General features: G+C 41.8%; 1 protein-coding gene across 1 annotated transcript in view; it reads right to left on the reverse strand.

The window, feature by feature from the left end:
- EPRS1 (glutamyl-prolyl-tRNA synthetase 1) overlaps positions 1-24,325 on the reverse strand; it is a 90,333-nt gene extending 66,008 nt beyond the window's left edge. Inside the window, exons 1-6 of the mRNA XM_010368075.2 lie at positions 24,163-24,325; positions 17,890-17,974; positions 8,719-8,818; positions 7,316-7,472; positions 6,215-6,354; positions 4,557-4,651 (exon numbers count right to left, since the gene is read on the reverse strand). Of these exons, the coding sequence (XP_010366377.1) occupies positions 4,557-4,651; positions 6,215-6,354; positions 7,316-7,472; positions 8,719-8,818; positions 17,890-17,974; positions 24,163-24,208 (623 nt within the window). The 5' untranslated portion in view covers positions 24,209-24,325. The remainder of the gene's footprint in view (positions 1-4,556; positions 4,652-6,214; positions 6,355-7,315; positions 7,473-8,718; positions 8,819-17,889; positions 17,975-24,162) is intronic.
- Positions 24,326-24,960: the final 635 nt, after the last annotated feature.

The raw sequence follows: 24,960 nt of genomic DNA on the forward strand, positions 1-24,960 counted from the left end.
CTTTTATTTTAGGTTCAGGGGTATATGTGAAGGTTTGTTATAGAGGTAAACTCATGTGAGGGAGATTAAAACTAAAAGAATTTTAACTAAATAATCCCAAAGGTCTCATCAGTACCAACACTCAATGAATCAGAATCTGCAAAAAGACTGTTCTGCTGTTCCTATGAGCAGCTGACAATTGTAAGGAAGAATATAGATCAGAGGCACTGTTGATAATATTACACATCAAGATCCTCCTTCTATCAAGTACATGAGTAAAAGAAAAGATGTTACACCACTATGTTGAAATACAGCTGAGTGGGCTGGAAACAAGGCATGAAACAAGGAAGTTTAATCAGCTTTCACCAACTTGTATTAGTTTCAAATTATAATGATGGTTAGCAGTTGCACAGTTTTTTTATTGTTGTTATTTTTCTGTTGTTTTTTTATTTTGAGACGGAGGCTCGCTCTGTCGACCAGGCTGTAGTGCAGTGGCGCGATCTCTGCTCACTGCAAGTTCTGTCTCCCGGGTTCATGCCATTCTTCTACCTCAGCCTCCCAAGTAGCTGGTACTACAGGTGCCCGCCACCGCACCTGGCTAATTTTTTGTATTTTTAGTAGAGATGGGGTTTCCCTGTGTTAGTCAGGATGGTCTCGATCTCCTGACCTCATGATCCGCTCACCTCAGCCAGCAGTTGTACAGTTTTAAGACAGTTACCTAGTTTCCCACACAGCTTTGATCTCAGTTGACATCAATATGGGAGGGGGAAAAGTACAACCTCTTGTATGAATTTATATCATTTTTAAATCAATCAAGTTTGTAAAAGTCATTAGCATCCCAGATCAATGATTCAACTTTAAGAAGGGCTTGGGCCGGGCACGGTGGCTCACGTCTGTAATCCCAGCACTTTGGGAGGCGGAGGTTGGCAGATCACAAGGTCAGGAGTTCAAGACCAGCCTGGCCAACATGGTGAAACCCCGTCTCTACTAAAAATACAAAAGTTATGTGGGTGTGGTGGTGGGCGCCTGTAATCTCAGCTACTCGGGAGGCTGAGGCAGGAGAATCACTTGAACCTGGGAGGCGGAGGTTGCAGTGAGCCAAGATCACACCATTGAACTCCAGCCTGGATGACAGTGCGAGGCTATGTCTCAAAAAAAAAAAAAAGACAAAAAGGAGGGTTTATACACAAAGGCTAATGCAAACAAGTACAACGCAATGTATTTACGGCTATTCAAAACTTTCTACATATAATAAAGGGCGGTAGGCCGGGCATGGTGGCTAACACCTGTAATCCCAGCACTTTGGGAGGTCGAGGCAGGCGGATCACCTGAGGTCGGGAGTTCAAGACCAGCCTGACCAACATGGTGAAACCCTGTCTCTACTAAAAGTACAATAAATAAATAAATAAATAAATAAAATAAAAATAAAGTAATAAAGGGCTGTGATATCCCCAGATGAAATCTTAGATCAGAAAAGAGACAGTAGGGAAAAACTAACAAAATCCCAAAAAAGGATGAAGTTTAATTAATAATATATTAATATTAGTTCATTAGTTGTGACAAATGTACCACAATAATGTAAAATGTTAATGTTTGGAAAAACTGGGTGCAGGGTACATGGGAACTTTCTGTACTATCTTTGCAACTTTGTGTAAATCTAAAACTATTCTAAAATTAAAAATGTATTAAAAATAAAACTAAATGAAGGGCCATAAATTCCCAGGAAGAAAAATACTGTGATGTACTTTTAACTGAGGGTGTTGTGCCCAATAACATGTTATAACCATTGTCAAGAAGAGACTAACAACCAGTACCTATTATTTTACAGTTAATGTGCCTGGCTTTAAAATAAAGAAATTAAGAAAGGTGATGAGATCAAAACATTATTTCAAAAATGTTATTTCTAAATCTGAAATAATGTCTGCAGGTCTAACAATTCCAAACCCCAAGAAAGCTAAGAGGACTATAAGTCACAAGACAACTAAAATCATCAGTTAAAAAGTCAATCTATATCAGAATAGCTAAACACACACACACACACACACAAAAGAATCATGCTGCATGAGTTAGCAGTGATGCTGAATTGGGCTTCTGCCACATGTAACAGATACATGTAGTATAATTTTTAATTATATGGATTCTAGACCCAGATGGTAGAGGTTTGAGCTTGGCAAGTTACTAAAACGTTGTATGAATCTGTTTCCGAAACCATTTGTGAAACAGAGATAACAATAGTGCCTTCCTTAGAAGGCTGTTGGGATTAAATAAGTTACTATAAGTAAAGCACGTGGTAGCATCCATACATAATAGGTGCTATGTCTATGTTAGCTAAGAATAAGAATAAAAGGCTAAGCCAAGCCTTCTGGCCTTTCATTTAAGACACAGAAAAAAAGAAAAAAATAGTAATTAAAGAAAAACTCTTTAACAGTATAAGAAGAGATGATCAAAATTATGCATAGTAAGAAAAACTAAATACTGATTTATATTCCAAATCTCAAAGCTGTCTCATGAGCATAGTCTCTGAAACTGATATAATTTATAACAAAAAATATTTTATACTGTAAATATACAAACATGGGGAACTCACTATTCCAAGAAGTGACAGTGACATGAAATATGAAAAGATTCAAAAAAGACAAATGTTCAAGTGGTACAGCTACAAATGGCCACTGCCAAAAAAAAAAAAGGTGGCTTTTATAGACAATTAAGGTCACCATACAACAGGACAATCATGACCTCTCATACCAAGTGCACAGTAGCAGAATACTGGACGGCAGGAACCCAGGATGTCTATAGGTATTAAACCATGTAAGGTAAGTATTATTTATAACTGAATCCACTTAGTCAATTACCAATCAACCATTTAATGATCAAGTCTGTGAATTTTCCAGAGTCATCACTTCTGTTTCATCTCCTTCTATCTACCCTTTATTTCACCTACTGAATCAGCAAACATAGAAAAGCAGAGACAAAAATGTGAAATTCTGAAAGTAATTTTACTGTTAATGATGCTTATGAAATAGTTTGTGAAGAAGTATTAAATACAAAGTTAAAATAAAATTGTTTCTGTATCTTCCAGTTTCTACTGTGTACTACATAAGGGTGAGAACTGCATTATGGTGATAGAATACAAAATCTGAAAAAATTAAATTTGGAAATCCTAAATTTGGAAAAAATAATCACCTCAACTATAAAACATGGCAGAACATTTTCCTAATGGTTAATTTTCTAGGTGAGGCTAACTGCTTTAAGAAGAGATATTTTATTATATTAATATCATTGGAAGGACGCTATTATAAAGCTTGTCCAGTATGCTTCAAATAGGATGACAGGTGTGCAAAGACAAAGACTTCATTTTCAGCCCTGGGGAATGGTGGGTAAGGCCTGAAGCAGCCCCAGCCTGGTGACCACTATACAGAACAGTCTTTTTCCCTAATGAGCTATTCAAATACTACTTTCCATGGGTGCCAAGAGAAAAAGGGGTTGGGAAACCTAATGGAAAGAAAGGAATAGGAACAGGGTTTTCAGGACTCCCCTTCCTTTATTTGGGGGAAAAAAATAACTTAAAAACAATGCTGGTTGGGCACAGTGGCGCACGCCTGTAATCCCAACACTCTGGAAGGCCGAGGTGGGCAGATCACGAGGTCAAGAGATAGAGACCACAGTGAAACCCCGTCTCTACTAAAAATACAAAAAAAAAAATTAGCCAGGCATGGTGGTAGGTGCCTGTAGTCCCAGCTACTTGGGAGGCTGAGGCAGGAGAATGGCATGAACCCAGGAGGCAGAGCTTGCAATGAGCTGAGATCGTGCCACTGCACTCCAGCCTGAGTGACAAGAGTAAGACTCCTCAAGAAAAAACAAAACAAACAAACAAAAAAATGCTATCCTAACTTCAACTGCTAATTAAAAGGACTGCTCAGGGTACAAACACAAATCTAATTAAATGAAAGCCCAAAAATCTAAAACTAAAAATGAAATTTAAGGTTTTTTATTTGTGGATATTTTGTTAATTACATTTACAGTTCTGTCAGGATAAAATTAAAATGTCTCTTTCACTAAGTTCACAAACTAAAACTACAAATTAAATCAACATTAACAATAATGTAAAAACTATTAAGATGTTTAGAATTTTACCTATCACAGGCCGGGCACGGTGGCTCAAGCCTGTAATCCCAGCACTTTGGGAGGCCGAGATGGGCGGATCACGAGGTCAGGAGATCGAGACCATCCTGGCTAACACGGTGAAACCCTGTCTCTACTAAAAAATACAAAAAACTAGCCGGGCGAGGTGGCGGGCGCCTGTAGTCCCAGCTACTCGGGAGGCTGAGGCAGCAGAATGGCGGGAACCCGGGAGGCGGAGCTTGCAGTGAGCTGAGACCCGGCCACTGCACTCCAGCCTGGGCGGCAGAGCAAGACTCCGCCTCAAAAAAAAAAAAAAAAAAGAATTTTACCTCTCACAATTAAAATCTTACGTTCTTCTATAATATTAACCTATTAATACTTTAAGTATTTAAGCACTGTTTTAAAGCTTTCCCACTAAATACATTCAATTATAAATGTGAGTTACATTTTCTTACCCACTAGCCTCTGGAGGAAATCTGACGGTAACCTTTCCCATCTCCGCACCTGGAAGCTCAACAAATTTCCCAACATCTTGCTTTTTCTCAGGTGCCTGAAAAACACAACCACCATCACAACAAAAAGTCTTATGGTTAAATGTCTAAGAACACACTCATTCAACAAATGTGCCAGGCACTACACACACTGGTTATGAAAAACATGACGACTAGAACATCATCCCTATACTTGAGGGTGCAAAATCTGGATAAGAATATAACTAAAACCAAATACCAGTAATAGAGATATGTTCAGGGTGCTGTTAGATCACTCAGTTGAAATTAATCAGCAATATCTAGGTTTATCAAGAAAAGCTTAAAAGGAGTTAAGAAACAAGCTGGACCTCAAAGATAAGTAGAAATGTATCAGATGGAGAGTATATGGGATGCTGGGTACAGTGGTTCATGCCTGTAATCCCAGCACTTTGGGAGGCCAAGGAGGGCAGATTACCTGAGGTCAGGAGTTTGAGACCAGACTGGCTAACATGGTGAAACCCCATCTCTACTACAAGTACAAAAATTAGCCAGCCGTGGCAGCGTGCACCTGTAGTCCCAGCTACTCAGGAGGCTGAGGCAGGAGAATCGCTTGAACCCAGGAGGCGGAGGCTGCAGTGAGCCGAGATCGTGCCACCGCACTCCAGCCTGGGTGACGAGCAAAACTCCGTCTCAAAAAAAAAAGTAGTGCAATGTCCATGAAAAGTTAGGAATGCATATTGGGTGGGTAAGGAAGGAAGCTGAAATAGATTAAGTCAAAAACACAGAGGACCTTTTAAGTTTGGCTTTTAAGTTTTAGGCAATGGGGAGTCAGTCCTCAGGGATAACAGGACCATGGATTTGTGTTTTCTAAAGTGATACCCTGAACTAGAGAAAGATGAGACAAAAGGAAGTTTAGTTATGAGATTATGGTATTAAACCAAGCAAGGAATAATTAGGCCTCAACAAAGTGTGATAGCACCGAAGAAGGACAGAAAACAAATCTACACACATGAGAAGTCATAACAGGGCTCGTTGAGTAAATGTGAAAAACAGTGAAGGATGAGTAAAGATTTGCAGCTAAAACAACCGAGTGGATTGTGCTACCTTTATCCAAGTAGACAGTAGTTTTCAAATTTTACATTAGAAAACCTTAATTAAATCAAAACTTTACAACACATTCCTAAAATGTAAAACAGATTGAAGTGGAGCAAGTCTGGTTGAGAAAAGGACCTTTTGTACTGTGCACTATGTCACGTTTTCCTACAAAATCAATGAAACAGTGCTGCAGAATCCCAGGACTTGATGCTCAATGGTTCAAAAACCAGGAGATTCAGAAGAAAGAAAAAATTGCAAAGGTGTAAAATTATGAGGTTTTATTTATATGGAGTTCGAACTGCCTAAGGGACATATATTGGATGATCAAAATCTTTAGTTATATAAAGATTAGGGCTTTATATAGCTGAACAATTAAAAGTGAAACCAAGACATAAAAATGTCAGATTCTTGCAAGAAGATCCTTTTAAATTTATTAAAAGAAAATCAACTTTATGAGTAGGAATAGTTGTCTTTTCAGACCTAGGGCCTCAGACAGACTGAAATGTCTTTTTTTTTTTTTTTTTTTTAAGAAAGAAAAAAAGGCTTACCACTCGAGCTTTGGTTGTTGAAACGTCCCACTTGGTACCTACTGACTGGAAGGCCTGCTGGGCTTCAAGAAAGCCAAACCAACGTTTTACATGAACTGGAGCTTTGTTCTGTTTCAACTGTTCTTGCCATGAAGCATTTCCTATGAGCAAAGATAAGTTTCAACTATTCAATCCATCTGCAGCTTCAAAAGCAAAGTTCCAGTTGTGACTAACTGAAGTAAATGAGATGGCTTAAAGTTGTGCTTCTAAAGAATATGAAATTTAAGCATCTGGGTATACAATGAAATGTTTTCTAAAACAGTGAGCTCTCTGTGTCCATGAGTTCCATAACCGTAGGTTCAACCAACTGAAGATGAAAAATATTCAAAGCTGGGCGTGCTGGTTGCCTGGAACCAGGGGAGTGTGGATGACTGATTACAAAGAGTCATGAGGAACTTTTGCGGATGGTGGATATATTGATTATCTTGATTGTAACCACAGTTCCACAGGGGTGTGTGTATATATATATACATAAATATAAGTCAAAATTTATCAAATGATACATTTTTAAATAAGTGTGGTTTCCTGTATATCAATTATACCTCAAGAAAGTTGTTTTTGAAAAAATTGGCTTTCCAAGTTGGAAAAAGCATATTCTTACCTGTTGCAAACTAGTTGTAGAAGAAGGAAGTGACTTCTAAGAAAAACCACAACTCCACATCATCCCACTACTCCCTAACCTCCCAATCACACACTCGCTGAGCAATAATGGCTTTTTTTCAAGTCACAGACAAGTGTCTGGAGTAAAATAATAGCTGAAGTAGCAGAGGTGCTAACATAAATGGGATAGGGACTTCTTTATCAGGCACAAGATCAGCTCCAAAGGCAAGAAGGAAGTTGGGGTTGTGAGACAGACGACCGCAGAAAAAGACAGGGAATTCCTGTAGCTGGATAGGAATAAAACAGCCAAGGAGGTCATTCCTCTGTAATAAAGTCCTAAGTTACTGTCTAAACATATATATACATACACATATACATACATGCATACTCAGAAATATGTATAATTCTTATCCAGCAAAATATTAAACGATTAAAACAGAGCATTTTAGGAATTATTGATACCTTTTAGGGTGGCCCAAACACATAAATCTGCTAAACTCAAGGAGTTTCCAACTAAGTATGTTCTCAGAGACAGGCAATGATTGAGTTCATTAATTGCAGACGTAAAGGAATCACATGAAGATAATTTTGTAGCACTGAACTCCAACCAGTGATCAATCTGTGAACATGAAAGATAGAAAAGAAATGTACTCCAACATATAAGAAGAAAGACCATAAAAAAATTCTAGTTAACTAGAGCAACAGTACACTCTTACTATGCTTTTCCTTTCTCAAATTATACAATTTATCATTATGTGGACTAAATTCTGATTGCCTAAAATCTAAAATGGAACTTAAATAAATGCCACATTTATTCTGCTATGCTTTCTGCTTTTTTTTTTTTTTTTTTTTTACAAGAGTGTGGAGGGCACTTCAGGAAAGAACAGGAAAATAAGAATTTGAGAATTGGTGGCAGAAATAAGTAACCAACCTGAATGAACCGAAGAGATTGTACCCAACCAAACAGATTCATTTACTTGAAATATTTAAAAGTTAGTACTTAGAAACCATTCTGTGTACTTTGAATTTTACGAGATTTAGGAAGGTTAGAGCAGAATACAAACAGGAAAAAAAGCAGCATCTAAAAAGCAGTACTGTCATCTACTGCATGACATTTCGGTCAATGACAGACTGCATATATGACAATGGTCCCATATGGTTATAGTTATACTTATGTTGTCTATGTTTAGATATACAAATACATATTGTGTTACAATTGCCTACTGTGTTGAGTATTGTAACTTGCCAGTATAGGTTTGTAGTCTAGAAGCAATAGGCTACACTGTATAGCCTAGGTGTGTAGTAGGCTATCCCATTTAGGTTTTTGTGGGTACACTCTATGATGCTGAGAGAATGATGAAATTGCCTAATAACACATTTCTCGAACGCATCCCATTGTTAAGAGGCACATGATTGTATCAAAAGTTAATTTACTGATATAATTAATTAAACAAGGCATACACTTAGAAAAGAAAATGAGATCCAAACTATGCGTGTTACCCTGGTCAAACTTAACTTTCCTAGGCTTGCTGCCTTATCCATAAAGTAAGAACGTTGGATGAGATGATCTATACAGTCCCCTCTGGCTATGAAATGCTAGGAATCTGTGAAGGCAAAGATGGCACTAAATGCTCCCAAAAGAACAACTGGTGGGGGATTAAACGTTCAAACTTAGGAATTACAAAAAAAGAATTTTCTTGTGACAACAAAAACAAGATGAGCATTCCGTACCTTGGTCTATATAATTAACACTCTGTTAATATCCTTAAGTAGAATAGTTCATAAGCCAACAATAAATGATGAGGTTCCCATAAAAAAACAGAAGCATAAGACAAAACACACACAACAAAATGTTCATTGCTTACCTCAGTATGTTCCATCAGATTACAGCCATATAACCCAGCTGTAGTTGCAACTCTAGCCAAGTAGCGAAGTATGGAATTCACATCTGTGAATATCACATTTCTAGAATATAAGCATGAGATAAAATATTACTGCTGCTCTAGCAAATCAGTAAGTCATGAGACTTACGAAGAAATGTAAAAATGGAAACCTAAATTTACCGTGTATTTTCTACTATAGTAAAAAATAGATCTGCTAATTTGTTTGTTTGTTTGTTTCAGATGGAGTTTCGCTCTTGCTGCCCAACCTGGAATGCAATGGTGTGATCTTGGTTCACTGCAACCTCTGCCTCCAGGGTTCAAGCAATTCTCCTGCCTCAGCCTCCCAAGTAGCTGTGATTATAGGTGTCCACCACCATGACAGGCTAACTTTTTGTATTTTTAGTAGAGACGGGTTTCACGATATTGGCCAGGCTGGTCTTGAGTTCCTGACCTCAGGTGACCCACCCGCCTCAGCCTCCCAAAGTGTTGGGATTACAGGCGTAAGCCACTGCGCCTGGTCTGTTAATTTGTTCTTTACATGTCTATTCAGAGGTGCAAATACGAAAATATAACTGGGATATTAAGAATAACAGTGATTTAAAATAAATCAAGGCTAGCCAGGAGTGGTGACTCACACCTGTAATCCTAGTACTTTGGGAGGCCAAGATGGGCGGATCACTTGAGGTCAGGAGTTTGAGACCAGCCTGGCTAATATGGTGAAACCCTGTCTTCTACTAAAAACACAAAAATTAGCCAGGCATAGTGGCATGCACCTGTGCTCCCAGCTACTCAGAAGGCTAAGGCACAAGAATCGCTTGAACTCACAAGAATCGCTTGAGCTGAGATCACGTCACTGCACTTCAGCCTGGATGACAGAGAGAGACCTTGTCTCAAAAAAAATAAAATAAATCAAGGCAAAGGAGCAAAGAATATATTGCTAATAAAGAGGCTAAGAAGGCAGATCAAACCTCATCCAAACCTATCACAGGCCAGGTGCGGTGGCTCATGTCTGTAATTCCAGCATTTTGGGAGGCCGCGGTGGACAGATCACTTGAGGCCAGGAGTTTGAGACCAGTCTGGCCAACATGGTGAAACCCCATCTCTTCTAAAAATACAAAAATTAGCTGGGTGTGGTGGTAGGCACTCGTAATCCCAGCTACTCAGGAGGCTGAGGCAGGAGAATTGCTTGAACCCGGGAAGTGGAGGTTGCAGTGAGCCATGATGGCACCACTGCACTCCAGCCTGGGCAGCAGAGCAAGACTCTATCTCAGAACAAAACATGAAAAACTACACAATGTTGGTGGGAGTGTAAATTAGTCAAACCACTGTAAAACGCAGTATGGCGATTTCTCAAAGAGCTAAAAACAGAACTACGATTCGACCCAGCAATCCCATTACTGGCTATACACCCAGAGGAATATAGTTCATTCTACCATGAAGACCCATACATGCAAATGTTCACTGCAGCACTATTCACAACAACAAAGATACGGACCTAAATGCCCATCAGTGACAGAATGGATAAAGAAAATGTGGTATATATACACCATGGAATATCATGCAGCCATAAAAAAAAAAAAAAAAAAAAACAAGATCATGTCTTTTGCAGGAACATGGATGGCGCTGGAGGCCATTATCTTTAGCAAACTGACACAGGAAAAGAAAACCAAATACTGCATGTTCTCACTTATAAGTGGGAGCTTAATGATGAGAACATATGAACACAAAAAAGGGAACAACAGACACTGGGGTTTAAGGGTGGATGTTGGGAGGAAGGAGAAGAGCAGAAAAAATAACTATTGGATGGCTTAGTACCCGGGTGACAAAATAATATGTACAACAAACTCCATGACACAAGTTTACCTACGTAACAAACATGCACATGTACCACTGAACCTAAAATAAGTTTTTAAAAAATGAATAAATTTATTTTTAGCAACAAAACAAAAATACTGCAATCATAAAACAACAGGATACTAAAAAAGGAGTATCCAGAATGTAAAAAAACAGAACACTCAGATACTAAAAATGTAATAGCTAATATTAAAAACCTCAATAGAAAAACGGGATAATAAAGTTGAGGAACTTTCCAGAAAGTAAAGAAAAAACAAAAAATGGGCCAGGCATGTTGGTACACACCTGTAGTTCCAACTACTCAGGGGGCTGAGGCAGGTGTATCACTAAGCCCAGGAGTTGGAGGCTGTAGTGTGCTATAATTCCACCTGTGACTATCCATTGCATTCCAGCCTGGACAGCATACTGAGACCTCCATCTATAAAAATAAAAATAAAGAGGCCAAGCACGGTGGCTCACACCTGTGATACCAGCACTTTGGGAGGCCAAGGTGGGCAGATCACCTGAGGTCAGGAGTTCCAGACCAGCCTGGACAACATGGTGAAATCCCATCTCTACTAAAAATACAAAAATTAGCTAGGCGTGGTGGTGCACGCCTGTAATCCCAGCTACTTGGGAGGCTGAGGCAGGAGAATCGCTTGAATATGGGAGGCGGAGGTTGCAGTGAGCCTAGATTGTGCCATTGCACTCCAGCCTGGGCAAGAGAGCAAGACTCCATCTCAAAAACATATAAAAAAATAAAGAGATGGGGCCAGCGCAGTGGTTCATGCCTGTAATCCCAGCACTTTGGGAGGCCAAGGCAGATGGATCACCTGAGGTTGGGAGTTTGAGACCAGCCTGACCAATATGGAAAAACCCTGTCTCTACTAAAAATAGGAAATTAGCTGGGCATGGTGGTGCATGCCTGTAATCCCAGCTACTCGGGAGGCTGAGGCAGGAGAATCACTTGAACCTGGGAGGCAGAGGTTGTGAGAAGCCGGGATCGCGCCATTGCACTCCAGCCTGGGCAACAAGAGTGAGACTCCGTCTCAAAAAAAAAAAAAAAAAAAAAAAAAGAGATGGAAAAAGGTGGTGACAACTTAGAAAAACAAAAGGACTAATCCCAACACCCACATAAACAACAGAAAATGGAGAGAAAAACCTTTTTCAAATCTAAGAAAAAATTTTTTCAATTTCCGAAAGCAGGATTTCCAAGTTTCCACAACGAAAAAGGCAACAAAATGCCCAGCAGAACAGATGAAAAATAGACCCAAACTAAAGCATATTATTGTAAAATTTGAGAATACTGACTCCTAAGGGAAGATTCCTCCAAACTTCCTGAAGTCACATAGAAAAGTTCAAAACTCAGAAAGTTTCAGAAGAAAATTACAAAGCAAACAAACAGCAATTATTCCATGGAAAACTAATAGTTTTACATGAAAAGCAATTATACCATGTGGCTCAGCAGTAAATAAAACTTACATGGTCATTATAATGTAAATACAGAACAGTAATCAAATGACAATTATGGTACAACTACACTGGGAGAAAGGGGGAGATAGAGAGCAGAAGTTTATGAGTATGGGGTGACTGTGTGTACGGAATGGCAACAGGGGAAAGTGTTTCAGCTTTATCTTTTTTTTTTTTTCTTTTTTTGAGATGGAGTTTCACTCTTATTGCCCAGGCTGGAATGCAATGGCACAATCTCGGCTCACTGCAACCTTCACCTCCCAGGTTCAAGTGATTCTCCTGCCTCAGCCTCCTGAGTAGCTGGAATTACAGGCATGCACCACCATGCCAGGCTAGCTTTGTACTTTTAGTAGAGGTGGGGTTTCTCCATGTTGGTCAGGTTGATCTCGAACTCCTGACCTCAGGTGATCCATCTGCCTTGGCCTCCCAAAGTGCTGGGATTACAGCTCCCAAAGTGTTGAGCCACCACACCCAGGTCAGCTTTATCTTTTCTTTTCTTTTTTTTTTTCCTTTTTTTTTTGAGACAGGGTCTCCCTCTGTCATTCATGCTGGAGTGCAGTGGCGCGATCTTGGCTCACTGCAACCTCTGTCTCCTGGGCTCAGGTGATTGTCCTGCCTCCGCGTCCCAAGTAGCTGGGAGTACAGGCGAAGCCACCACACCCAGCTAATTTTTGCTTTTTTTTTTTTGTAGAGACAGGATTTTACTACGTTGCCCAAGCTGGTCTTGAACTGCTGAGCTCAAGCAATGCACCCGCCTCAGCCTCCCAAAGTGTTAGGATTACAGGCGTGAGCCACCGTGCCTGGCCCAGCTTTCTCTTTCTTAGTGGAAAGATATTGTCTAAAACTGGAAAAATAAGGAGAAACAATACTAGAATGTTAAAGACAGAGGTCAATACAAAAGAATCAGCTCAAAAGAGTTGAAATGTTTGTTCCTATAGAGGGAAAATTAGAAGATGGGAGGTGAATGGTGCTTTTTACTAAAATACTTACAGCACTATGCCGCTAAAGTATTTGCATATGTAGCTTTCGTTTTTTATTTCATTTTTTAGAGATGGGGTTCTACCTCTATCACTCAGGCTGGAGTACAGGGCACAATATTGGTTCAGTACACCCTTCACCTCCCAGGCTCAAGCAATTCCCAAGCATCAATCCCCCAAGTAGCTGGGACCAGAGGAGTGTGCTACTACTCTTAGCTAATTTTTGTAATTTTTCTAGAGGCGAGGTTTTGCCATGTTGCCTGGCTGGTCTCAAACTCCTGAGCTCAGGCAATCTACCCACCCTGGCCTCCCAAAGTGCTGGGATTACAGGTGTGAGTCACGAAGCTCAGCCATAGCTTTGATTTAAAAAAAAAAAAAAAAAAAATTGTAATGAGGCTGGGCGTGGTGGCCCACACCTATACTCCCAGCACTTTGGGAGGCTGAGGCAGGATCACTTTAAGTCAGGAGTTCAAGACCAGCCTAGGCAACACAGGGCAACCCTGTTCCTACAAAAATTTTTCAAAAATTAGCCAAGTGTAGTAGTACATGTCTGTACTCGCAGCTACTCGGGAAGCTGTGGCAGGAGGATCGCTTAAACCCAGGAGTTTAAGTATGTAGTGAGTAGTGAGTCGTGATTATGCCACTGCACTCTAGCTTAAGCAACAGAAAAAGATCCTATCTCAACAAAACTCTCCAGCACTTTGGGAACCCAAGGCAGGAGGACTGCCTGATGCCAGGAGTCTGAGACCAGCGTGGGCAACAAAGTGAGATGCTATCTCTACAAAATATTTCAAAAATCAGTCAGGTGTGGCACATGCCTGTGGTCCCAGGTACTCAGGAGGCTGAGGCAGGGGGATAACTTGAGCCCAGGAGCTCAAGGCTGCAGCGAGCTATGATAACACCACTGCACTGCAGCCTAGGCAACAGAGTGAGACCCCATCTCTAAAAAAAACACAACAACCACATCAAAAACTTTTAATGAAAAAACAGACTTGGGCCAGGTACAATGACTCATGCCTGCAATGCCAGCACTTTACAAGGTCAAGATGGGAGGAGAGCTTGAGGTCAAGAGATCGAGACCAGACTAGACAATAACGCAAGGCGCTGTCTCTCAAAATTAGCTTGGCGTGGTGGTACAGACCTATAGCCCAGTTACTTGGGAAGCTAAGGCAGGAGGATGGCTTGATCCCAGGAGTTTGAGGCAATAGCGAGCCATGATCGTGCCACTGCAATCCAGCCTGGGTGACAGAGCAAGACTCTATTTGTTAAAAAAAAAAATGTTTTAATAGACTAATTTTGTCAAGACATTTAAATAACATGATCAAGGCCGGGCACAGTGGTTCATGCCTGTAATCCCAGCACTTTGGGAGGCCAAGGCGGGCAGATCACCTGAGGTCAGGAGTTCAAGATCAGCCAGACTAACACAGTGAAACCCCAACTCTATTGAAAATACAAAAATCAGCCAGGCATGGTGGCAGGTGCCTGTAATCCCAGCTACTCAGGAGGCTGAGGCGGGAGAATCACTTGAACCCAGGAGGCAGAGGTTGCAGTAAGCAGAGATCACACCATTGCACTCCAGCCTGGGCAACAAAAGCAAAACTCCCTCTCAATAAATAAATAAATAAATAAATAAATAAGATATTTGGAACCTTGCAGAAAGACACTAATTTTGAACACATAAAAAGTTTACCTTTGCAGCTGGGTGCAGTAGCTCGTGCCTATAATCCCAGCATTTTGGGAGGCTGAAGTGGGTGGATTGCTTGAGCCCAGGAGTTAAAGACCAGCCTAGGCAACATGGTGAAATCCCATCTCTACAAAAATACAAAAATTCACTGGTATGGTGGCATGTGTCTGTGGTCCCAGCTACTCAGGGGCCAGGAAAGAGGGGAGGGGACACTGAGGGAGGGGAATCATTTGAGCCCAGGAGACCAAGGCTGCAGTGAGGATTGAGAGGGCAAGAGGCACACAGAACAATTTATTTAGGTTAGTACTTTGAGAATACAATTACAGATTAATTTCCTTTACTTATATTATGCACAGTCACCTTTGTGATTATCACTACAAACAGTTTATAAATTTTGTGACCAGCAAGTCAACAGTAAGAGTAAGTCTGGCAAAGATGAATTAGTGGCTTTCAAGTGAAATATGTACCTACTATTAACAGAAGCCAAGCATTTCAGTAATGACTATTTTTCTGTCTTGGGGCAGTACTTTTATTAAGGCAAAAATCATTAGATTAATTCATTAAAGTTAACTTACAACACTAGCCTAATTCCAATCACTGCAGGTAGGAGAAAGTAACATCACTATAGATACTACATAAACAACATCTGGCTTTTAAAATCAACATATTTGAACTAGTGACAGTCTATGTATTATAACTCTTTTTTTTTTTTTTTTTTGGAGACGGAGTCTCACTCTGTCGCTCAGGCAGGAGTTCAGTGGCGCCATCTCGGCTCACTGCAAGCTCCGCCTCCCAGGTTCATGCCATTCTCCTGCCTCAGCCTCCTGAGTAGCTGGGACCACCATGCCCGGCTAATTTTTTTTTTTTCTTATTTGTAGTACAGATGGGGTTTCACCGTGTTAGCCAGGATGGTATCGATCTCGACCTCATGATCCGCCCGCCTCGGCCTCCCAAAGAGCTGGGATTACAGGTGTGAGCCACTGCACCCGGCCTATTACAACTCTTAATAACACTATGCCATATTCAATTATTTTTAGTCAACAAAGAACTATAAAGCATCAGGAAAAAGAGTGGTAGAGAACGGAAATCCTCCTCTTGGATTATTTTCATTTTTCCCTTTGAGGCTCAACAAGGGGGACTGCAGTTCTCCAAGTCAAGAAGCTGCATGGCACTTCTTTCAAACCTATTTCTAAGTTTTTTTCATGAGAAAATGATACCAAGCTGGTAATACCTCTTATTTTGTATACTGTATCCCTTCCCTAATACAAGTCTTTCTTATATCAGTTTATTAGGGGCCTTTAACATTGTGCTGAAACATTTCAAAATCTGCGTCCTGCTTGAAAATACATCCTTGAAACCCTCTTTAAATCTGGTCCAGATTCTTCTATCTGGCAAAGTTTTTTGAGTTCTTTTTTTGAGACAGAATCTTGCTCTGTTGCCCAGGCTGGAGTGCAGTGGCACAATCTCAACTTACTGCAATGTACGCCCACCAGGTTCAACCTATTCCCCTGCCTCAGCCTCCTGAGTAGCTGGGACCACAGGCACGTGCCACCATGCCCGGCTAATTTTTTTTGTATTATTAGTAGACACGAGGTTTCACTAAGTGGGCCAGGCTGGTCTCAGACTCCTGACCTCAAGTGATCCACTCACCTTGGCCTCCCAAAGTGTTGATATTACAGGCATGAGCCACTGCACCTGGCCACATACATACCCTGTTTCATAGGGGAGCAGAAAGATAGGGAATGTAGATAATTCTTTAGAGCGAAAGTAAATCATCGGATAAAATGGACCAGGAAGTGGGCGCAGGGAGGTGAGAGAGCAACATTAAAGGAAGATAAGAAACAGAGCTGCACAGGAACAAAGACTGTCTTATGATATGGATAAAGTCACCTAGGTAATACCTTGAAGCTGCCCTCAGAAGCGTAGGTGAAGTCTAAGCTGGGATTGACTGACCTTTCCAGATTATTTGATGAGATCCCTAAAGAGGGGATTTAAGTCAACTGCATTTCTTTTGGAAAGATGCTTTCTTGGTCACATGAGGAAATTCTAGAAAGTCCCTCTCTACGTGATGGGGGAGTTGGGCATGGAGGGCTGTGAAAGGAAACAAGGTTAGAGGTACCCTGATTCTGAGGTAGCTTCTAAGGCCTCTCAGCATGTCAAAGTGCCAGTCTTTGGGTTATCGCTTTCTGAGGCAACATTCCCCTGTCTGAAACTTCCCTAGAAGTTTCAGTTAAAAGCTGAGTTGGTAGTTGTACAGGAAAAAATCAATAGCTAGGCACCAAAGGATCCCATTAAACCAGTCACTCATTTCTGGGAATAGGCCAGTCCAATTAAATAACTGTGCCTCATTTCAGGAGCTGGTGTTGCAGATGGGCTCTCAAAGTTAGACCTCTAGTTCCTTTTAAACAGATTACATGGGGAATCAGTTTGCTGAAAAATTTAAGTCTCTAGATTCGGTTATTTTAGAATAAAGACAAGCATACTTCTTTTAGGGACAATCTACCTAATTAGTAAGTAAAACAAGCACACAACATTTGCTGCTGCATTTTTTTTTTTGAGACAGAGTCTAACTCTGTCGCCCAGGCTGGAGTGCAGTGGCACGTTCTCGGCTTACTGCAACCTCCACCTCCCGGGTTCAAGCGATTCTCCTGCCTCAGCCTGCCGGGTAGCTGGGATTATAAGCACGCGCCACCACATCCGGGTAAGTTTTTGTATTTTTAGTAGAGACAGGGTTTCACTGTGTTAGCCAGGATGGTCTCGATCTCCTGACCTCGTGATCCACCTGCCTCAGCCTCCCAAAGTGCCGGGATTACAGGTGTTAGCCACCGTACCCGGCAATGCTGAATATTTCTTTAAATGCCATTCAGAGGCCAGACATGGTGGCTCATGTCTTTAACCCTAGTGGTTTGGGATGCTGAGGCTGGAGGATGGCTTGAGGCCAGGACTTCGAAACTGGTCTGGGCAACACAGTGGTATCCTACCTCTAGAAAAAACAGTTTTTAATTAGCCAGGTGTGGAGGCATGTGCTTGCAGTCCTAGCTACTTGGGAGACTGAGATGGCAGGATCCTGAGTCCAGGAGCTCTAGGTACAGTGAGCTATGATCATGCCAGCGTGGGCAAAAGAGGGAGACTCTGTCTAAAAAAAAAAAAGCCAATCAGTACTGAAGATAAAAAGATGAAAACACTTACTCAGAAACACGAAGAATATTCTCTTTCCCTTCTTCAATGGAAATGCTGACATCGTCTTTCACATGTTCTACTGCCAGCAAAGCTCCTATAAATAATATGAAAAGATTGTTTATCTTTAAAAGCAATGCAGTATTTAAAACTTGAATCATAAAGCAATCAGGATGAGTCAACAAACCAATATTAAGTCCTGTAAGGACTTTCTCAGTAGTCTGTAGACAGAAAGTATAGTCTTTTGTCTCAGAGCAGCAACAAATCAGAATCCAGAAGCCATTCACTAGCATATCCAACTGGTTTTGAATTTGTTCAGCTTTCAGTTAGAGACACTGAAATTAATCTGCTCCTCCCTTCAGAGACAAAAAGAAATTAATATAGTGCCAGCTGCGCATGGTGGCTCATGCCTGTAATCCCAGAACTTTGGGAGGCCGAGGCAGGCGGATCACCTGAGGTTGGGAGTTCAAGACCAGCCTGACCAACATGGAGAAACCCCATCTCTACTAAAAACAGAAAACTAGCCAGGCATGGTGGTGCATGCCTATAATCCCAGCTACTCGGAAGGCTGAGGCAGGAGAATCGGTTGAACTCAGGAGGCAGAGGTTGTGGTGAGCCGAGACTGAGCCATTGCACTCCAGCCTGGGTGACAAGAGTGAAACTGTGTCTCAAAAAAAAAAAAAAAAAAAATAGTCTTGTGCCTTATATAAAAGCTTTTGTTAATATGTTGACCTTGGATTTTTAAAAAACTAAAACAAAAAGAAAAAAAAAAGCTATCATTAATAGTATTTGAGTGACTATTATGTGGTAGTCACTATGCTAAATGCTTTACAGTTATAATTTTTCATCTTTGGGGTAACCTGTAGAGTTAGATTAGAAGGACATGGTATCTCATGCCTATAATCCTAGCACTTTGGGAGGCTGAGGTGGGAGGACTGCCTGAACCTACAAAGTTCAAGACCAGTCTGGGCAACATAGTAAGACCCTGTCTCTACAAAAAAATACAAAAATGAGCTGGGCATGGTGGTACATGGCTGTGGTCCCAGCTACCCAAGGGGCTGAGGTGGGAGGGCTGCTTGAGCCTGGGAAGTCATGGCTGCAGTGAGCCGTGATTGCACCACTGCATTCCTACCTGAATGACACAGCGAAACTGTCTCAAAAAAAAAAAAAAAAAGAGTGAGATACTTCCATCCCCATTTTACAGAACAGGAAATAAGGCTAAAAGGAGTTAAATAACTAGCCTAATGTCCTTGACAAAATATACGACAGTTAGGATCTGAATGCAAGTCTAATGCAGTCCACAGTTCAAACTCTAAAACAGTGTAATATGGCCTCTTGACACTTAATTGATTCATTAATCCTCTATCCCTTAATTTGGTTAAGATGGACAGGCTGGGCATGGTGGCTCACGCCTATAATCCCAGCACTTTGGGAGGCCGAGGTGGGCGGATCACCTGAGGTTGGGAGTTTGAGACCAGCCTGACCAACATGGAGAAACCCCATCTCTACTAAAAATATAAAATTAGCTGGGCGTGGTGGCACACACCTGTAATCCCAGCTACTCAGGAGGCTGAGGCAGGAGAATCACTTGAACCTGGGAGGCGGAGATTGTGGTGAGCCAAGATTGTGCCATTGTACTCCAGTCTGAGCAACAAGAGTGAAATTCCAGATACTGATTTATGAACACCATGCTCTAGTGGAAACAGGGCTGTGGCAAGGAAACTACAAAATAAACCTGAAAAATCTTACTGTGTTAGAAAGCAAAGGAGTACTCAAAGACAGACAAGAGATACGTTGAAAGGACACAGAGTCTGCCAGGTATGGTGGCTCAGGCCCATAATCCCAGCACTTTGGGAGGCCAAGGTGGGAGGATTACCTGAGATCAGGAGTTTGAGACCAGCCTGGCTAACATGGTGAAACCCCGTCTCTACTAAAACTACAAAAATTAGCTGGGTGTGGTGGCACACGCCTATAATCCCAGCTACTCGGGAGGCTGAGGCAGGAGGACCACTTGAACCCAGGAGGCAGAGGTTGCAGTGAGCCAAAATCATGCCACTGCACTCCAGCATAGGCAGTAGAGCAAGACTCTGTCCCCCCCCCCCCCCCCAAAAAAAAAAAAAAGGCCAGGCACAGTGGCTCATACCTGTAATCGCAACACTTTGGGAGACTGAGGCAGGTGGATTGCCTGAGCTCAGGAGTTCGAGACCAGTCTGGACAACACGGTGAAACCCCGTCTCTACTAAAATACAAAAAACTAGCCAGGCGTGATGGCATGTGCCTGTAGTCCCAGCTACTCAGGAGACTGAGGCAGGAGAATTGCTTCAACCTGGGAGGCGGAGCTTGCAGTGAGCTGAGATTTACTGCAGTAAACCAAGATTGTGCCACTGCACTCCAGCCTGAGCAACAAGAATGAAACTCCATCCCCCTCCCCCCCCCCAAAAAAAAGGACATAGAGTCCAGGTTGGAGGGGCTTCCACTGGCAAATCAGGGTACTGACCATCAAAATAAAGGAGATCAATTTTAGCACACCTACACAATGAAATTTTATCCAGCAAATAAATAAGTGAACTACTGGCCGGGCATGGTGGCTCACACCTGTAATCCCAGCACTTTGGGAGGCCGAGGCGGGCGGATCATGAGGTCAAGAGATCAAGAACACCCTGGCCAACATGGTGAAACCCCGTCTCTACTAAAAGTACAAAAAATTAGCTGGGTATGATGGCGGGCGCCTGTAGTCCCAGCTACTCAGGAGGCTGAGGCAGGAGGATCGCATGAATCTGGGAGGTGGAGGCTGCAGTGAGCCAAGATCACACCACTGCACTCCAGCCTGGTGACAGGGCAAGACTCCATCTCAAAAAACAAAAAAACCAAAACAACAAATGTAAACTATTGTCACAGACAAAAAGATATATGAATTTCAGAAGTATTATCCTAGACATATATGAGAATATAAGAATATATATGATATAATTCAATGTATATGAAATTATAAAAAAAGCAAAACAAGAGTGACAAAAAGAAGATGAGTGGCTATAAGGTGCCAGGGATAGGGAAAAGAATGACTGCAAAGGGGCATGAGAGAACTTTCTGAAGTAATGGAAATATTCTACATGATGACTGTGGTGTAGATTACACACTGTATACATTTGTCAATCACTTAAAATTGGTAAACTTAATTGTATACAAATTATAATTCAATAAAACTAATTTTAAAAAATAAAATAATTTTAAATAGAAAATGAAAATAATACAAATTGTAACTTCTTGAGTATATTTTGCTATGACTTTTTTTTTAAATGGGAAAAAGAGAAAGCTCTCCTCACAGAAAAATGCCAACTAATACATATAGAAGGAATGGTAGAATTAGAAAGTCACCATTTTGCAAACATCATAAAATCATAAAAATCAAGTTAGGCAGGAAGCATCAATGGATACTGAAACTAGTGGGTGAAGGTCTGATGCAAAGAGGAACATTTACATGATTCCAACGCATCTGCCCATTAAAATCAAGGTTAGAATCATTAGTAATGGGACAATTAAATTCACGCACCAACTGATGGGCTGCAATGAAGAACAAGGAATAACTATGCTATTCCTGCCAAAGACACAGAGCCTGAATCTAGACACCAGGAAATATCAGACAACTTAAACAGGATATTCTTCAAGTTAAGTGGCCTGTAATTTTCAGAAAGGTCAAAGCTACGAAAGCCAAGGGAAGACTAGTAAACCATTCCAGACTGAAAGAAACTGGAGAGAGGTGACAACTAGATGCAAACAAAGCATAGTACAGGATTTTGATCCTAACACTATGGAGGGTCTCGTTTTAACAAATAGTGATAGAACAAGGATGGGGTCTGTGCATTAGATGGAAGCATTCTACCCAAGTGTACTTCCTGATTTGGGTGCTCGTGTGAGATCATGTGGAGTTTCCAAGTTTGTTGGGGATGTACACGGGAGTTATGCTGAGGTACTGAAGCCTCATATCTACAGTATGTTCTTGGGTGGTACGGGGGGAGAAAGGTCTTTGTTCTAGTCTTGCAGCTTTGTTGTAAGTTTGAAATTAACATTAAATATATAACATGATGAATGCATATAAAATAGGAAAATTCTAGCAATGCAACCTATTTTTTAAAAATGTTTCATCTAATTATATTACTTAAACATAAAATGTAATTGAATTAAACAACTGGGAATAATCAAATCAAAAATTAAAAAGAAGGGGGAGGAGCAATTAGAAAAATTATATATTTGATAACCGCATACAGTTCAAAACGACAGACTTAAGAGTTTCATAGAATACTGGCAGAATTCTGAGTTCTGTAATACACTACGGAAACAGGTTCACCCTCAGGGTGATTTTCCAAGTAACGAAAAATGTATCAGGAGGTTGGGCATGGTGGCTCACACCTCCGGTCCTGGCACTTTGGGAGGCCAAGGCGGGCAGACTGCTTGAGGTCAGGAGTTTGAGACCAGCTTGGCAAAGATGGCAAAATTCTGTGTCTACTAAAAAATACAAAAATTAGGCGGGCGTGGTGGTGCGCACCTGTAAGCGCAACTACTCATGTGGCTGAGAACAAGAATCGCTTGATCCTGGGAGGCAGAGGTTGCAATGAGCTCAGTCTCAAAAAAAGAAAAAAAAAACAACAACAACAAAAAAAAACACCAGTATCAGGAATTTTAAACTATAGTCTCATTTAACTCCGGCAACCAATCCTATGTGAAAGACATTATTCTCCCTTTCTTAAAACAAGGAAACTATGGGAGAAGCTAAATAAGGAACCTGTCAAGGTTTCACAACTAATAAGTGGCAGCCAGGATTGGACTCAGGTCTGCAGGAACAAATGTGTTTGCTCTCAAACATGAGGGCACTCTAGTGCCTTTCCAGCCCAAGAATCAAACCCATTCCTTTTAGAGTTCATTGATTTGTTGTGCGGTTAGTCCATTACTGCAACCAATATGCCAAAACATTATCATCTTTTAAATCTTTAAAATGGCTATTAAGTTGTGTTTTTGTTCAACAGCCTTAAAACATCACCAGAGAACATAATGAATAATTTCATCAGCCCCACGGGGCCAGTTGTATATAAAGGTATGGGCTTATTGAACACTATAAAGTACTGTATGTCTATTATCATACATACGCATTAGCAAGTATTAGGTCAGGCCGGCTACCGTGGCTCATGCCTGTAATCCTAGTACTTTGGGAGGCCAAGGCAGGATGGTTTGAGCCCAGGAGTTTGACACCAGCTTGGGCAACACAGTGAAACACCATCTTTCCAAAAAAGACACAAACACAAAATTAGCCAGGCATGGTGGCACGCGCCTGTAGTGCCAGCTACTAAGGAGGCTGAGGTGGGAGGATCACCTGAGCCCGGAAGTTCGAGGTTGCAGTGAGCCTTGAAAGCGCCACTGCACTCCAGCCTGGACGACAGAGCAAGACCCTGACTCTCAAAAGAAAAAAAAAAAATCGGCAAACTACTTAAATTTTTTTGTGTAATTTCCCAAAGTAATGAAAAGGCAGAAATTCTAAGCAATCCACCAACAATAACCTTGGTCATGTGGAAAAAGTAATTCCAAACCGAACTTAAGATGTATCAGTAACGTGACAGATCCAATGTTTACTCTGAAATATACTACACATCCACAGGGTGCAGTAAAAGCAACCGCATCAGTCTACAGTGTACCTGGGTGTTTTCCCCAATTACCCTAACACCTTTAATTAAAAATAAATGCAGCCTCAGTTGAAACCCTAAATGCTAATACGCTCGCCTGGCTTCTTTCTTCTGAACTCGATAAAACGTAAGGAAAATTTGACTCAAGTGAACCGAGGATTTCTTCTGAGAGGACAGGAAAGGAGGTAAGAAAAAGGCTTAGTCGGAGAAAAAATGCTAAAAGAGAAGTGACGATAATTGGATTTTAAGTTTTAAAAACGTTATTTCCACGAGCAACTCTCGGTCTCCGGCGGAAAAAGGGAGAGGTGAGTTTACTGGGAGTTCATCCCTCTGAGAAGAAGATCCGAAGCGGAGTCTCGTGTTGCCTAGCCCGGGCTCACACCGCGCCTCCCTCCAAGCCCGGGAAAAACATCTTCAGGAGCAGATGCACCTGCCGGGGACAGGGGGTGAAGGGAGCGGAGCCTACTCCACGTACAATTCTGGGGCGTGGGGGCAGGTCTAACCTCCCAGATGGTGACCACCACTGCGCAAAGCCAGGGCGCAGCGACCTTCCTCGCCCGGCACCCTCCCCGGCTGATGCAACCCACACAGGTCACTGGCCTCGGTCCCTTACCTAGGGGAGGGTCTCCTGAATTCACGGTCAGACAGAGCGTCGCCATCTCCAACAGTCCGCTGGTCTACCTGTCAGTACGCCCGGCTGGTGCCAGATCCACGCAGAACCCCGCGAAGGCAAGAAGATGCAACGTGTGCGCGTACCCGACGCCGCCGCAGCCTTCGCTCCGCCCCTGCGCCGCAGCTACTGCTGACACCGCGCACGCGGCGGTGCGTCATCGCCGCGCGCCGTCTTCGCCCCAGCCAGCAGGCTCTAGAGCCTGCCACCCCGCCGCTTGGCCGCCAGGGGTAGAATGGCCTGCGTGGCCTTTTGTGCTGCGGTGGGAAAGACGCTGAAGGGGACGGGACTTTACGACACTTCGTAAAGTCAGCAGGTCGTAAAACAGCAGGTTGTAAAACCATCTTTAAGATGGGATAGACATGAAGCACGAAACAAAAGCATGCACTATCTGTATGTAAACATACAGAAGAAAAGTCCTGGAAGCATACACACGATATGCCATGATTACGTTGGGAATGGAAGAAGTTTTTTCTGTTTTTTTCTTAAATACATTTCCCCCGCCTTTTTTTTTTTTTTTCCAAAAGAGGAACGTATTTTCAAGAGTTATTTGCGTATTGAAAATAATGGTTAAAAGAAATATAAAAGACTCTTTAAAAATCACTGCAGAGGCCGGGCGCGGCGGTTTACGCCTGTAATCCCATCACTTTGGAAGGCCGGAGGCGAGCGGATCAGGAGGTCAGGAGCTCGAGACCAGCCTAACCAAAATGGTGAAACTGTAGAGACGGGGGTCTCTACTAA

The sequence above is a fragment of the Rhinopithecus roxellana genome, chromosome 8 (genome assembly GCF_007565055.1).
Source record: "Rhinopithecus roxellana isolate Shanxi Qingling chromosome 8, ASM756505v1, whole genome shotgun sequence".
Classification (NCBI taxonomy): Eukaryota; Metazoa; Chordata; class Mammalia; order Primates; family Cercopithecidae; genus Rhinopithecus; species Rhinopithecus roxellana.